Source organism: Trematomus bernacchii, unplaced genomic scaffold, assembly GCF_902827165.1.
Source record: "Trematomus bernacchii unplaced genomic scaffold, fTreBer1.1, whole genome shotgun sequence".
NCBI classification, from domain to species: Eukaryota; Metazoa; Chordata; class Actinopteri; order Perciformes; family Nototheniidae; genus Trematomus; species Trematomus bernacchii.
The window spans coordinates 346,329-361,000 of NW_022987561.1; the positions used below are offsets into that span (position 1 = coordinate 346,329).

The 14,672-nt window shown below is 41.6% G+C and overlaps 1 protein-coding gene across 1 annotated transcript; it reads left to right on the forward strand.

Annotated features, from left to right (window-relative positions):
- The first annotated feature begins 842 nt into the window (after positions 1 to 842).
- Positions 843 to 13,939, forward strand: gucy1b2 (guanylate cyclase 1, soluble, beta 2). Its single transcript, XM_034124078.1, has 17 exons — positions 843 to 893; positions 1,682 to 1,755; positions 1,841 to 1,935; positions 3,039 to 3,199; positions 3,432 to 3,531; positions 3,671 to 3,816; positions 4,581 to 4,677; positions 4,857 to 4,960; positions 5,058 to 5,159; positions 5,722 to 5,815; positions 6,270 to 6,466; positions 9,891 to 10,014; positions 10,118 to 10,266; positions 10,509 to 10,655; positions 11,848 to 12,002; positions 12,396 to 12,577; positions 13,764 to 13,939. Exons 1-17 carry the CDS (start codon positions 891 to 893, stop codon positions 13,937 to 13,939), a joined length of 2,106 nt encoding a protein of 701 aa, XP_033979969.1. The 5' UTR covers positions 843 to 890.
- The last annotated feature ends 733 nt before the right edge of the window (positions 13,940 to 14,672 follow it).

Here is a 14,672-nt window from a genome sequence, read left to right on the forward strand (position 1 = left end):
TCTTCGCTTTGTTCCCAATCCTGTTTGTGATATTCATGGACAGGATCTCAAGGTGTAGTTGTGGTGATTGGTTAAGGATTGCTTCGCTGTGACCTTCAGAACTCATTGGGTTGGTTTTCAGAGTGTGAAGCTACTGGGATGAGGATCATCACCTCCAAATCTGAGGCCATGGTTCTCAGCAGGAAACCGATGGACTGTCCACTGAGCCAGAAGGAAAAGCTCTGAATCTATCGGTCCAGCTTCGTCCTACCCTTACCTATTGTCATGAAGTATGGGTCATGACCGAAAGAACAAGACCGTGGATGCAAGCGGCCGATATGGGTGTTCTCCGGTGGGTGGCTGGCATGGTAAGGTAAGAAGTTCAGTCTTCAGGGAGGAACTCTGAGTAGAGCTCCTTTGCGTATAAAAAGCTAGTTGAGGTGATTTGGGCACAACCAGGAAACCACCTGGATGAGGATGGGCATGGAGGTGATGATGAATGAATCAAAAGATACTGTTCACTGCTGCCAAACTATTGATCCATGCCTTCACTACTCCTTTATGGTACATTATCCAAACTCCTAAAAAGACTCCATTACATCCAGAACCCTGCTTCCCCCCCATCTCCCCTGAACTGCAGAACATCCACTGTCCCTCAACAAATCCATTTTAAAATCCTCCTCACTCACAAAGCCCTCCAAAACCAGGCCCCCTCCTACCTCAACCACCTGCTCCACCAACACACTCCTTCCCACACCCTCCTCTGACACCACCCTCCACACAGGATCAAGCACTGGACCTTGGGGGACAGAGCCTTTAACATAGCTGGGGGAGGGAGGGAAGAGGAGAGAGTGAGTAAGAAGTCTGTTTTAGGGGAAGAACTCGACAGGACATCATCAAACACAGCAGACATGGTGAGTGTACTCATATTTTCACAGACTAATGAAAACCTGTACTGCTCCATTTTGATATGGACAGTGCAAATATTAGGCTCCTTTTGTATGAGTAGGGTTATAAATATGAAAGGTAAGCAAATATTTGTACAACTTTTTGCTGAGTGAATTTTACCAGTAGCCATATCAGCAATATTAAAGCAACATTATGTAACAATGATCTATAAGAAGGCTTACATACAGCCTGAGTGACTCTTATGAGCAAAATGCTAACTCAGATTATAACTATTTTAAGAGCTTGAAAGCGAGCGTAGCTTCACTGTGTCTCTGAACTCTTCTGTTAGTTCCCTATGGGATTTGGTTAATCATTGCACATTACTTATAAAAGTAAATTAGGGGGAATGTATAGCTCTCCAGGCTAATATGCTAGCTAACATAGTTATAAAAGCTACTGTCTGTTAGCAGTTTATACTCTTCCAGTTCATTGAAGGTGTACAGCTAATAGCCTCCTTTATGTTTCTCTCTCAAGTTTGACTGTTGCCAAGGCTTAACAGGGTTGTTGTATTTCTTGAAGCATTTTCACTTGAGTGGCAATAACATGTAGCAGTATTCTATCAGAATCTGCAATAATTGGTAATATACTGTATCTGGCAACAATGACACATCCATGAGAGAATGCTCAGGAGATTTGGGTTCTGGACCTGTTTATAGGGCCTTGTATGGGTCCAGATAAAGATGGTGTAACTTATTAAATTGATAATTTGTGACATGAATGGAACTGGTGAACAGATGAAGTGTGTTCTCTTCAGTACGGCTTCATCAACAGCTGCATGCAGTCTCTGGTGATGGAGAAGTTTGGTCAGGAGACCTGGGATAAACTGAGGTCAGGGCACTCACACACATTGTGACAATTGTGATGATGACTATTTTACCTACCAGTTTAGATAAAGGTTACGGTCTTTCCATAGCTCCCTACCAGGGGTTCCGGATTCCTTCATGACGTACACGGTGTATGACGATGTCCTGACCGTCAGCCTGGTGCAGGAGGCCTCCTCACTGCTGGGTAAGAGTTCAAATCCCTCTGTACCCTTCTGTTGCTTTTTGAGATATCCTGTTGAGTGTAGCGTCCAATGTGTTTTAACTAATTTGACAACAGAAATTAGACTACGTAAAGACTGCTTTCAACAATTATCTTAAATTATATTTCTTTGCCACTTAAACCATTTAAAGATGACTTGATTGACAGCTTTAAGCAGTTCCAGTTTTTGTTATATCCATGAATGTACAGAGAACTATGACTAAATGAATTTGCTACTTCAAAATCTGAGGATATTATTTGATTTATAGACATTTCTTTGCAATGGAAAACAGAGGTAATCATGTCATGAGGTGGTGTGAACATTCTGAATGATATCACTATTTGATTCATGTATTTCCCAGTTGTTACTCCAATAATATTTCACACTTTAATGAAAATATAAGCATGTTGATGTGTGAGGTGTCTGTCTGTGTCAATATTAACAATGTCCTCAAAGAAATCCAGTTAACACTCAGTTTATATGGCTGCATGCACCAACACTTTAAAATATAGTGAAATTGAAAAATGATGCCTTTTTTTTTGAAGTGGCAGCTTTCTTAATAATACTGAAAATCATTACTTGTTACACTCCATAGTAGTTATTGTGTAGAGAGCATGAGCACACCAGTGAAGTTGCAGGTCTTTTTTTATTGTAATCCTATGTAAAAGATTATATTAGACATATTTTTTATAATTGAATTGAATTAACTGAATTAATCGCCTAAATAAACATTTTCTAAAGTAGAATAGTTTGCACAACAACTGTTTCTACATGACGGTTACATTACTTATTTATACATGTGCAAATCATATCTGGCAGTGACTTTGATAGATAATTAAACGTGAGTCCCCTGGGCACAGATGTGTCAAAGACAACAAGAATTGTTTATTTGGGGCATGTCAACATCTACTCCCAGAGCTCTGATTATCTGGACTGTGCAGACCTTTGGGAATATTTTCTAATTGAATACCTGCTTGCTGTAGTAACATAAACATGTGCACTGGGAGACCTGAGTGCGACACGATAAGGGATGTTTTGTTATTTATCCTCAAAGATTTGTAACCGTGGTCCGCTGTATGTGTTTCAGATGTCTCCGCTGAAGTCTTGCTGAAGCTTTTTGGAGAACATTTCTTTGCTTTCTGTAAGAAAGCGGGCTATGACACCATGCTGAGGACACTGGGAGGAAATCTGACAGAGTTCATTGGGAATTTAGATTCTCTCCACAGTTACTTAGCGCTGTCCTATGAGGTAATGTGGCCAACGACTCCTCATATGTACACAAAAACAACCAGACTTTATTTAGTATAATTCTATTATGAGTTAATTGGAGAGAACTTCTCTTAATGTCCAGCAAAGTAGTTGAGGATCAGAGATGCATCTGTGCCAACCATCCATATCATATATAACAGGCATTGCTTGAACTGAACCTCATAGAGACAGCTTTTATTTTTCTGTCTGTTGTTGTTTTTGTTTTTTAAAGCAAATGAATGCACCGTCTTTCCGAGTGGAGATGACGGACGATGGGAAGATGCTCCTTCACTACTACTCCGACAGGAAGGGCCTGTACCATATTGTCCCTGGTAACATCAACCACACTTCCTCAATACACTGCAGAGTGATATATTGCAAAGACAGAGAATAACAACGATAGATTACACCTTTTGAACAACAACATCTGTAAATGGGCAGTGTTCAATATTCTTCCTCACTTTGCTGCAGGTATCATGGAGGCGGTTGCCAAAGACATTTTTGATAGCGAAGTGACCATGACCATTGTCAATCAATCAGAGGAAGATGAGCGGACGGGGAAGAAGGAGCATGTTGTGTTCCTGGTCAAACAGACGAATCACGTCAATCATAGAGGGGTGGGTGATAGTCCATGGTCTTTCTCTTTAAGACCTATACCCATAACCCTAACCCTAACCCCTAACCCTAAGGCACAATAAGACAGCCAGGTGGTGTGTCAATGGCAGTTATTGGAAAAGAAGCCACTAGGGATGCCAAACTTGGTACACATGAGCTGTGGGAAGATAAAATCACGTACACAAAGTTTGGTGACTGCCACTTACACTTTGGGAGTTATATGAGAGTCATACCATTTTTGCTACAAGTGTCAATGACAGCTACATCAGATGAGGAGGCTAGAGGCGCCAACCTTGGTACAAAAGAGAGGAGGGAGAAGACCATCAGACAGTCAAGACTTCAACACACTAGCACCCACCCTTCGAGAGTTATATAAGGATCACACCTTTTTTATCTGGTTATCTGTAAGGGTTTAGCAGGAAGTTGGACCCGGGTGCAGTCAAAAAATGTGATGGTAGACAAAAAACAGACAGGAACAATCATGGGAACGGCGACAAACTGTAAAGGGAAGACAAGACTAATCACTAGACAAGACACAGCTGGGGAGGGGGGCTGAGACACAGGGGCAACAGGTGAAGGCAATAAGACAATCACACAGGAGGGAAAACACAGGAAGTAAGACAGGTCAAGACACAAGGAGAGAATGCATTTCAAAGTAAAACAGGAACTATAAACACAAAACTAAAATCATGGCACTATCACCCCTGAATCTAACCCTATGTGTATTTGATTCCTGGCCCACCCTTTCTCTGTGTGATTTCCCCAGGAGGCGTTACCAGGAACAATGATGGAGCGGTGTGTGCCACTGGCTGGGGAAAAGCACAGATTGGACCTGACCGGAGCCGTGGTTCCCTCAGACCAAGGTTTATTTTACAAGTTTAAAAATAGAATCTTACTTGTCAAAACCTAGGCTTACTGCTCTTATCTGGCATTCAGTTATACATGGTATTCATATCTATCTTCTTAATGTGAACATAGGCTAATCTACAGTATATGCTCTCATTGCAGTAATTAAACTGAGTGTGTTTGATGTACACCCCAGGAAGCCTCCTGTGCACCTTCAGTCCATGTTACCCCAACAAGCTGTGGGTGGACGAGAAAGCTTTCTGCAATGCCTTTCCCTTCCATATCGTCTTCGATGAGAATGTAAGGATGTGTGTGTTTTTTTGTTAAATCAGATTCATTAGCACAATATTTGGTACCTTGCCACCTATCTGTCTTTCTCTGTTTCTGCTCTGTTCAGCTGAAGGTAATGCAGACGGGTGTGAACATCCAGAAGTTTCTCCCAGGTCTCCACGCCAGAGATCTAACGGTGGACCAACACTTCACCATTATTCACCCACAGGTAAACATAGTCACGGAGCCAAGAGTTTAGGAATGTACAAACGATAGTGGCTGTACAATAGGTAAGAGACAGTGAAATCCACTATATATAGGGCAGCTATGCATCTTAAAGGTCTCCTATATCACTCTTTTTCATCAATATAGCTCTCAGATATATACAGAACATGTCTCTGAAGTGTTTGGCTGAAACACCAAACAGATCATTGTAGTAAACCCCTCTGTTTCAGCCCTGTTCCAAAAGTGCTGATTCTGGGTCTTTTAATGCTAATGAGCTGCTGCTGGCCACGCCCCTCTGAGAAGGTTAAAAAAAAAACACACTGGTGCTCTAGGAGGAGATTCAGGTGATAAGGTGGGTTGGGGTTACCTTGGTTGGTGATTGGCTAATGGTACAACCCAAACAGAATTGTGGACACAATCTGATCAGATGATAGTTTTTGCATAATAGGTGACCTTTAAAAGACTCACAGAATGTGTGTGGGACATTTGCATCTAATGATTAAACGCAGTAGAATAGATAGGACAGTGTGTGATGTATCGTTCAGCATCTGTCGTTATTCTCCAAGGTGACCTTTACCATCGAGAGCATCCGGAAGTTCGTCAACAGTCAGTTTGTCTTGAAGAGCAACAAAGACAAACACAGCAGTCTGAAACTGAGAGGTGGGTTCTAATGAGCAGCACCCCCCACACAATCTATCAGTAATCTGATTACAGTTACTTTTTTTTCTTGTCCAACTACAAATGTGCAAAAGAAATAAAACGTGTGGTTAGTTGAGTTGGATTATTGTTTGTGGACTGGAAAGGACTATTTTTTTATCTTGCCAGGATTTTGAGTTGTGTCTTTGATTATGAACTGGTCATTCAATGTGTAGGTGCACATTGTGATTCGTGTGCAACTTTGTGAGGTTTGCTTTTAAACGTGATTCACCATGTCTGATATCTCAGATGTCAGGAGTAAGTAATGTCAGGAGAGAGAATCAAAACTCAATCTCAGACATTCAAACTGAACCCTGGTGAGGCTCAACACTGTGTGACAGAGGTAGCTAAATGTCCCACAGGGAATATCTGCGCTGCGTTCTCTCCACAGGCTAACATGAGCTCCTCTGGTCTGCAGGTCAGATGTTGTGGATGGAGTCTCTCGGCTGCATGTTGTACCTGTGCTCTCCGAAGCTGCGGAGCCTCCAGGAGCTCCAGGATGTGGGCCTCCACCTGGCTGACCTGGCCCAGCACGACGTCACCAGAGACCTGGTTCTCCTCAACCAGCAGCGCCTGGCTGAGATGGAGCTCACCAACCAGCTGGAGAGGAAGAAAGTATGAACGCAGTCTAAAGTCTAAAATAAAGTCTGGCTTAATGGCAGATAAGAAGTCCTTTTCCCCCCAAAACACTTCATATGTTATCTTTTAAAAACATACAAATATAAACATCTGTTTATATAACCTTTTCATTCATACCTCCCATTATTTAGTGGGAATGCTGATACAGCATTCCCACTATATGTTATGCCACGGACAAAATTCTTATTCTTATTATTCCGTCCAATTATTTTGTCCGTCTTCTCCTCCCACATTCAACATCGCAGAAACTCCGTTCAAACATCAAAACGTTCAGCTCGGTCGGGAATCGATGGCTATTACTTTTATCATTCATAACTTTCATAATTCCAGAGATACATCCCATAATTCATCACATTTTTAACATTTTAACTTTAACATTGCGCAGCTCGTTAAGGCAGAGTGCGTGATGTCACAGCTAGAGGGTAAGAAATCTTGAAATTTGCCTTCATATATTTTTTTAAAACTGCCATAATTCCCAAACCCTACATTCTTGAGACATCATTTTTCATGATAAACGTAGGAAAACATCTCGTAGCTTGAAAAATGACAAATAATGCTTCACGTTTTGAAATTTCACAGATATCTGTTATCGTTCTTCCACAAAACGTTCACATGTAAGAGGTTCATCTCTCATTCAGAACAATGAAACCTTTGAAGTCTAGGCACCTCGTTAGCTCAACGATGAACACCTGTGCAATGGAACACGATGATGTCATCACTCCAACTGACAGCAGTCAGTTCTAACTGTTCATTTCATACTCACACACACACACTCTCTCTCTCTCTCACAAACTCTCTCTCTCTCTCTCTCTCTCTCTCTCTCTGTCTGTTCAAAAAGTGCTCAAAATTCACATGTGTGCTAACAGTCCATCCGTGAAGACATCTACGAGACAGTTTTGAGATTTCTTCAAATGCCGTTGCCATGGCAACACAAGGCTCGCCATGAAGCACGATGTCGCTGTAAGTCCAACGGACACGGTCTGATCGTCCCCCAATCTTCACTTGTATATCACCGGTCCATGCCTCAACAGCTCTACGCCAAAGCTGAGATCTCACCATATGCCGTTTCCATGGAAAAGCATCCCTCGCCATAAAAGACGATGTCGCTATAACTCCTATGAAAATGTTCAAAAAGTGCTAAAACTTCACATGTGTGCTAACAGTCCAGCCGTGAAGACATCTACGGGACAGTTTTGAGATTTATTCAAATGCCGTTGCCATGGCGACAGACCTCTCGCCATGAAGCACGATGTCGCTGTAAGTCCAATGGACACGGTCCGATCGTCCCCCAATCTTCACTTGTATATCACCGGTCCATGCCTCAACAGCTCTACGCCAAAGCTGAGATCTCACCATATGCCGTTTCCATGGAAAAGCATCCCTCCTCATAAAAGACGATGTCGCTATAACTCCTATGAAAATGTTCAAAAAGTGCTAAAACTTCACATGTGTGCTAATAGTCCAGCCGTGAAGACATCTACGGGACAGTTTTGAGATTTCTTCAAATGCTGTTGGCATGGCGACAGATCATTCACCATCAAGTTAGTTCAAAGGTTTGCAGTTCAAATATTCTGCTGCTTTTCCAAGCCTTTTTACTTTCTTTTCTTCTCTCATCACACATTCAAGCCCCCAGTGTTCATGTATCATTTCAATCTAAATTCTTCACTTTCTTCTTACACATTACATTTCAGCATAAAGCATTCCCACTAGCAATTTCTTCAGGAATTGCATTCTCTAGTTTAGTGGGAATGCTGATACAGCATTCCAACTATATGTTATGCTACGGACGAAAAGTTTATTATTTAGTGGGAATGCTGATACAGCATTCCAACTATATGTTATGCTACGGACAAAATTCTTATTATTCCGTCCAATTATTTTGTCCGTCTTCTCCTCCCACATTCAACATCGCAGAAACTCCGTTCAAACATCAAAACGTTCAGCTCGGTTGGGAATCGATGGCTATTACTTTTATCATTCATAACTTTCATAATTCCAGAGATACATCCCATAATTCATCACATTTTTAACATTTTAACTTTCACATTGCGCAGCTCGTTAAGGCAGAGTGCGTAATGTCACAGCTAGAGGGTAAGAAATCTTGAAATTTGCCTTCATATATATTTTTTAAACTGCCATAATTCCCAAACCCTACATTCTTGAGACATAATTTTTCATGATAAACGTAGGAAAACATCTCGTAGCTTGAAAAATGACAAATAATGCTTCACGTTTTGAAATTTCACAGATATCTGTTATCGTTCTTCCACAAAACGTTCACATGTAAGAGGTTCATCTCTCATTCAGAACAATGAAACCTTTGAAGTCTAGGCACCTCGTTAGCTCAACGATGAACACCTGTGCAATGGAACACGATGATGTCATCACTCCAACTGACAGCAGTCAGTTCTAACTGTTCATTTCATACTCACACACACACACTCTCTCTCTCTCTCACAAACTCTCTCTCTCTCTCTCTGTCTCTCTCTGTTCAAAAAGTGCTCAAAATTCACATGTGTGCTAACAGTCCAGCCGTGAAGACATCTACGAGACAGTTTTGAGATTTCTTCAAATGCCGTTGCCATGGCAACACAATGCTCGCCATGAAGCACGATGTCGCTGTAAGTCCAATGGACACGGTCCGATCGTCCCCCAATCTTCACTTGTATATCACCGGTCCATGCCTCAACAGCTCTACGCCAAAGCTGAGATCTCACCATATGCCGTTTCCATGGAAACGCATCCCTCGCCATAGAAGACGATGTCGCTATAACTCCTATGAAAATGTTCAAAAAGTGCTCAAACTTCACATGTGTGCTAACAGTCCAGCCGTGAAGACATCTACGGGACAGTTTTGAGATTTCTTCAAATGCCGTTGCCATGGCGACAGATCATTCACCATCAAGTTAGTTCAAAGGTTTGCACTTCAAATATTCTGCTGCTTTTCCAAGCCTTTTTACTCTCTTTTCTTCTCTCATCACACATGCAAGTGTTCATGTATCATTTCAATCTAAATTCTTCACTTTCTTCTTACACATTACATTTCAGCATAAAGCATTCCCACTAGCAATTTCTTCAGGAATTGCATTCTCTAGTTACAGTATGTCATTCTACTGTACAGTGTTTCATTTTATATTCAGTTCACATGATGTATATATTTTATTTATTCCTGTATTCTATCATTGGAAAAAAAATTCTTGCACTATTCTATTTCCTTTTTTTTGTTTTTCTGTATTTTGCATATTACTGTAGGTTGTGTATATGACAATAAAACCTTGAAACTTGAACCTATGGATTTGTAGTACAAAAATACACTCTGATTTACAGTCCAAATCTGTACATCTGTTATGCTTTTCACAGGAAAATAAATATGATGTTTTGCTTATGTGTTTGTCTCTAGGAGGAACTGAGAGTGCTGTCGCGCCACCTGGAGGCAGAGAAGGAGAAGACGGACACCCTGCTGTACGCCATGCTGCCGCGACACATAGCCAATCAGCTGAAAGACGGGAAGAGCATAGAAGCGGGTCAGTCCCTCAGTCTCAGTATAATCCTGTCTGTACAAGTTTAATCATATAGCCCAATATCACACATTTCATCTATCTATCTCAAAGTGTCTTCTCTGTCCAGGGGAGTTTGAGGTGTGCACCATTCTGTTCAGCGATGTGGTGACCTTCACTGACATCTGTGCCGCCTGCGAGCCAATCCACATCGTCCACATGCTCAACTCCATGTACTCCAAGTTCGACCGGCTCACCAGCATACACGACATCTACAAGGTACCGTTTTTATTCTAGTTTCACATTCCTAAAGGGCTGTCACACACTGAAGAGCACACCTCCTGTATTTAGCCACACATAAGCCATCCATTAATTACCCTTACCTTGGGGTAATGGCAAGGTTTCTGACACAATTATGACACTCATTTCCTATAGCTTTAGCGCAAAAATGTTTTTCAAAAGACTCCGCCGCAAGTGTTCATTTATTTTCACACAGCTCAAATCAAATATTGGGGTTTCAGGTGGAGACAATTGGTGATGCGTACATGGTGGTGGGGGGTGTCCCGGTCCCCATGGTAACCCATGCTCACAGAGTGGCCAACTTTGCCCTGGGCATGAGGATAGCTGCCAGAGAGGTCACTAACCCTGTAACAGGCACACCCATTCAGGTAAGGTTGTGCTGAAAAAGTGGATTTTGCTGAAAAGCTACCTTTTTTTTTGCTCATGTATTTCCATTATTATCCTTTTTGTGTTAGCCTCAAATGTTAAATACATTTCAGTCTAATACTACCCAGAGAAACCTATTTTTGATACCTAGCGATTACCTGGTTATGACTTTGGCAATTAAACATGGTATTCATTCATTTGTACCTCTTTGTTTTAAACCGTTACAAGCATTATAACCATCTTATGTCCTAACTGTTTGTAAAGTGCTAAATAACATTTGACAGCAGCAGGATCTGTTACTGTCAAAAGATCAGAGGGAATGAATGGAGTGATGAATGTTCAGTCTCCATTGTCTTTGTATGAATGTGGTATAATTGTTGTGCGTGTATTATGCAAATCACTACACAGTCATGCTAATTCAGTCCATTAGATAAAGCCTAGACGCAGTGTAGACACACGGAGGTATTCTATTCTCCCATAAATACATGAATCATGATTTTCGACTACAGGATGTCACACTTGGGTTTGTGTAGCACATCACCCCCACCCTCATCCATCGTGACTGGCTGCCGGTCAAGTCCCGGATTCAGTACAAAACACTCCTCCTCACTTACAAGTCTTTCCATGCCCTCGCCCCCCAGTACTTATCGGACCTCCTCCCTCCCTACACCCCTTCTCGGAGCCTGCGGTCCTCAGACACGGGCCTGCTCTCCATTCCCCGCTCTCGCCTCCGAACTGTTGGTGACAGGGCGGTCAGTGTTGCGGCCCCCACCATCTGGAATGCACTTCCTGTAGAGATCCGCAATGCTGCTTCCCTGGACATCTTCAAGTCATCATTAAAAACTCACCTGTTCACCCTGGCCTTTGACCCCTAACCTATCACACTCCCCCTGCTTCCACTCCTACTGCTATTGTTAGTACCCCTTTTGTTTGTTTGTTTGTTTGTTCACCATGTAAAGCGGCCTTGGGTCCCTTGGCGCTAAACAAATTGTATCTATTATTATATGTGCTTACATGGTGTGTGTGTGTGTGTGTGTGTGTGTGTGTGTGTGTGTGTGTGTGTGTGTGTGTGTGTGTGTGTGTGTGTGTGTGTGTGTGTGTGTGTGTGTGTGTGTGTGTGTGTGTGTGTGTGTGTGTGTGTGTGTGTGTGTGTGTGTGTGTGTGTGTGTGTGTGTGTGTGTGTGTGTGTTTCAGATCCGTGTGGGTCTGCACACTGGTCCAGTGTTAGCGGGGGTGGTGGGGGAGAAGATGCCCCGCTACTGCCTGTTTGGAGACACAGTGAACACGGCCTCCAGGATGGAGAGCCACGGCCTCCCTGACCACATCCACCTCAGCACGTCCACATACAGGTGGCTGTTCTTTCTCTAATAACTTGTGTAAGATGCACTAATGAGACTTTTTACATAATCTTACTGCCACAATAACTGTTAGTGTTATCTTTATAGCCCTATCACATACAGTTTTTCTGCAGAAAGGTGAAATATCTGCAGATTATTAATGATAAACGTACTTTGTGACTATGCACAATCCTCTGTAATTCACTTGCAAACCTTCTTAACCTGGACAGTTCGAATACACAGAAGCAGGACTGCAACTATCTCATTAAATATGAATGTTATTCCAGGAATACTGGGCTGAAATGTCCTTAAAAACAAAATAAAGAAACACGTTCATATTTAATGAGGTCACAATTAACATCCAGTGCCAATTCACAAAGTACCCCCCCCCCCCCCCCTCTGCAGTATACTGAAGGATGCTGGGTTCAACATCCAAGAACGCGGGCCCATTGAGGTGAAGGGGAAAGGCCTGATGACCACTTACTTCCTGTTGGGGAATCCGTTGGTGTCAGAAGAATGCATCATGGGTAGAGAGGTCGGAGGGACCTGTCTTTATGGAGAGGACCTTCAGCTCCACAGAAGAACAGGTAAGGAACTAAATATAGAAAGTAATAAAAAGGTTGGGCAGTGTTGTGAAGTCACCAGGGTTGTACGGTGGAACTGGAAAAGTAGATATGTAGGTTGTCAAAACAAATCTTTACATATATAATAATAATAATGATACACTGACAGTTGTGACATAACATAAGAGTATTTGACCATTATTTACCTCCATCATAGTGTTTTGCAAGTTAACTTGTACTCTATAAAACGCGCTTGGTAGCAATAATACAAATAATAGACTAATATATGATACCTGCATCAGTTTGTCTTTGTATATCTCATCAGTCCCTATCAAATAAACCATAAATAGTATAAATATAAGATTTTAAGCTTCAGACTCAGTGCCCTCTAGTGGTGAGCTGAACACACAGCAGCTCTATAGACTGGAGCAGGATTATTTACTGAAGTAAAACTAAAAAATACTCAGTTACAAGTAAAGGTAATGCATTTAAAATGGTTCCTAAGTAAAAGTGTGAGCAAAGAAAAAATACGTAAGTACTAAAAGTAAAAGTATGTGTTATGCAAAAGGAGCATTTTAAGCACCAGATAAATTATTTTATTAAATGTATAAAAATGATTGGTGTATTAAAGTGTTCATCTCTTCAAAGTTGCACTTGTTAATGTGGATTTATTTGAATTACTTTAAACATTACTAGGTAAATTAACCTATCATAATATATAATAATGTGTGTTGATTTTTATGTTGTATTGTAAGTAATTAAATGTGTAAAATAAATGTAGCGGAGTAAAGAGTTGTAAAGTAGCTTAATGTGAAAATACTCAAGTTAAGTACAAGTACCTCAATGCCTTACTTAAGTACAGTACTTCAGTAAATGTACTTAGTTACAATATACATGTGCAAAAAAAGTTGATATACATGTGCAATAAAAGCCCCAGTAGCCTGTGTGGTATTCATTCTTCTTAACTGAGAAAATGGTAATGCAGTAAATTCATGCAGTAAAATAACTAAATACATTGTGCAAAGGTCCTGGATATAAAGTACTTTGTTGATAGGAGAAATGAAAGAACATAATTGGCTCTATATGGCCCAGTGGTGAAAGTGAATGAAACTCTATGGATGTCTGACATGGAGGAGTAGTGAGATGAGAGAACTCCAAGTATGAGTTTATTCAATCGTGAAACTTAAAAAACAAATCCTTTTTTATTCAGAGTCAGTCAAAGAGCCTGACGTGAGAACTGACACTGTGGGAAGAGACACCCCCCCGGACCCCAGCCGAGAATCCACCCCCCCCTTTGCCTGGGACATCAGCCCTCCATATGAGACCAAAGAGAGCTGCAACACATCTGGACGAAGTCACATCAGCAGACTCTGTGTCCTATTCTGACGAAGGACCCCTGAACCTCTCACAGCTAACTGTTTACTTTTAGAGGTGGGTGACATCAACACAAATGCAACCCCCCCTGACACCATGTTACACCGTCAGTGATCAAGCCCCTCCACACTGCAGCTAAGTAGCTTAGTGTAAATGAGAAACGCAGCCATTTACAAAGTGCTTTTCCTGTCTTAAAGCTCTTTGAATGTACAAGTCAGCATTCACCCAGTCATACAGAGGCAGGGGCTGCAAGGTGCACCTGCTCAGGGAGACACACACACACACACTCACACACTGTTGGTCATCAGACGCAACTTAACTGAGTCATTAGAACACATCTTCATGTTGACTTCAGGAGCTGGGATCAAGCTTTGTTACCCACAATTATCTTCAGTTATGGACTCAAACCGAGCTAAGTTTGATAATCAATAATAATAAAGTATCATACATCCATCTAAAATGTATAACTGTAACTCATGAAACAGTTGAAAGCACCAAAATGTAAGCAACAAGTTGTGTCAGGGACCGAGCAGTGAGGCAACAAGAACACTGATGCTTAAAGAAAGGGAGTCTTTATTTACACAAAACCTTTTAAAACAGAAGGTCAACATAAATCCTGCCTCAGCCTTCTTCTGGGGGAGACGGTGATTTGAAATTAGGCCACATGACAGGGAAGACTTTTCAATAAAAATACGAATATTAAATAAGACACGTGTTGCCGCCAGCATCACTGTGCGTGGAGCTG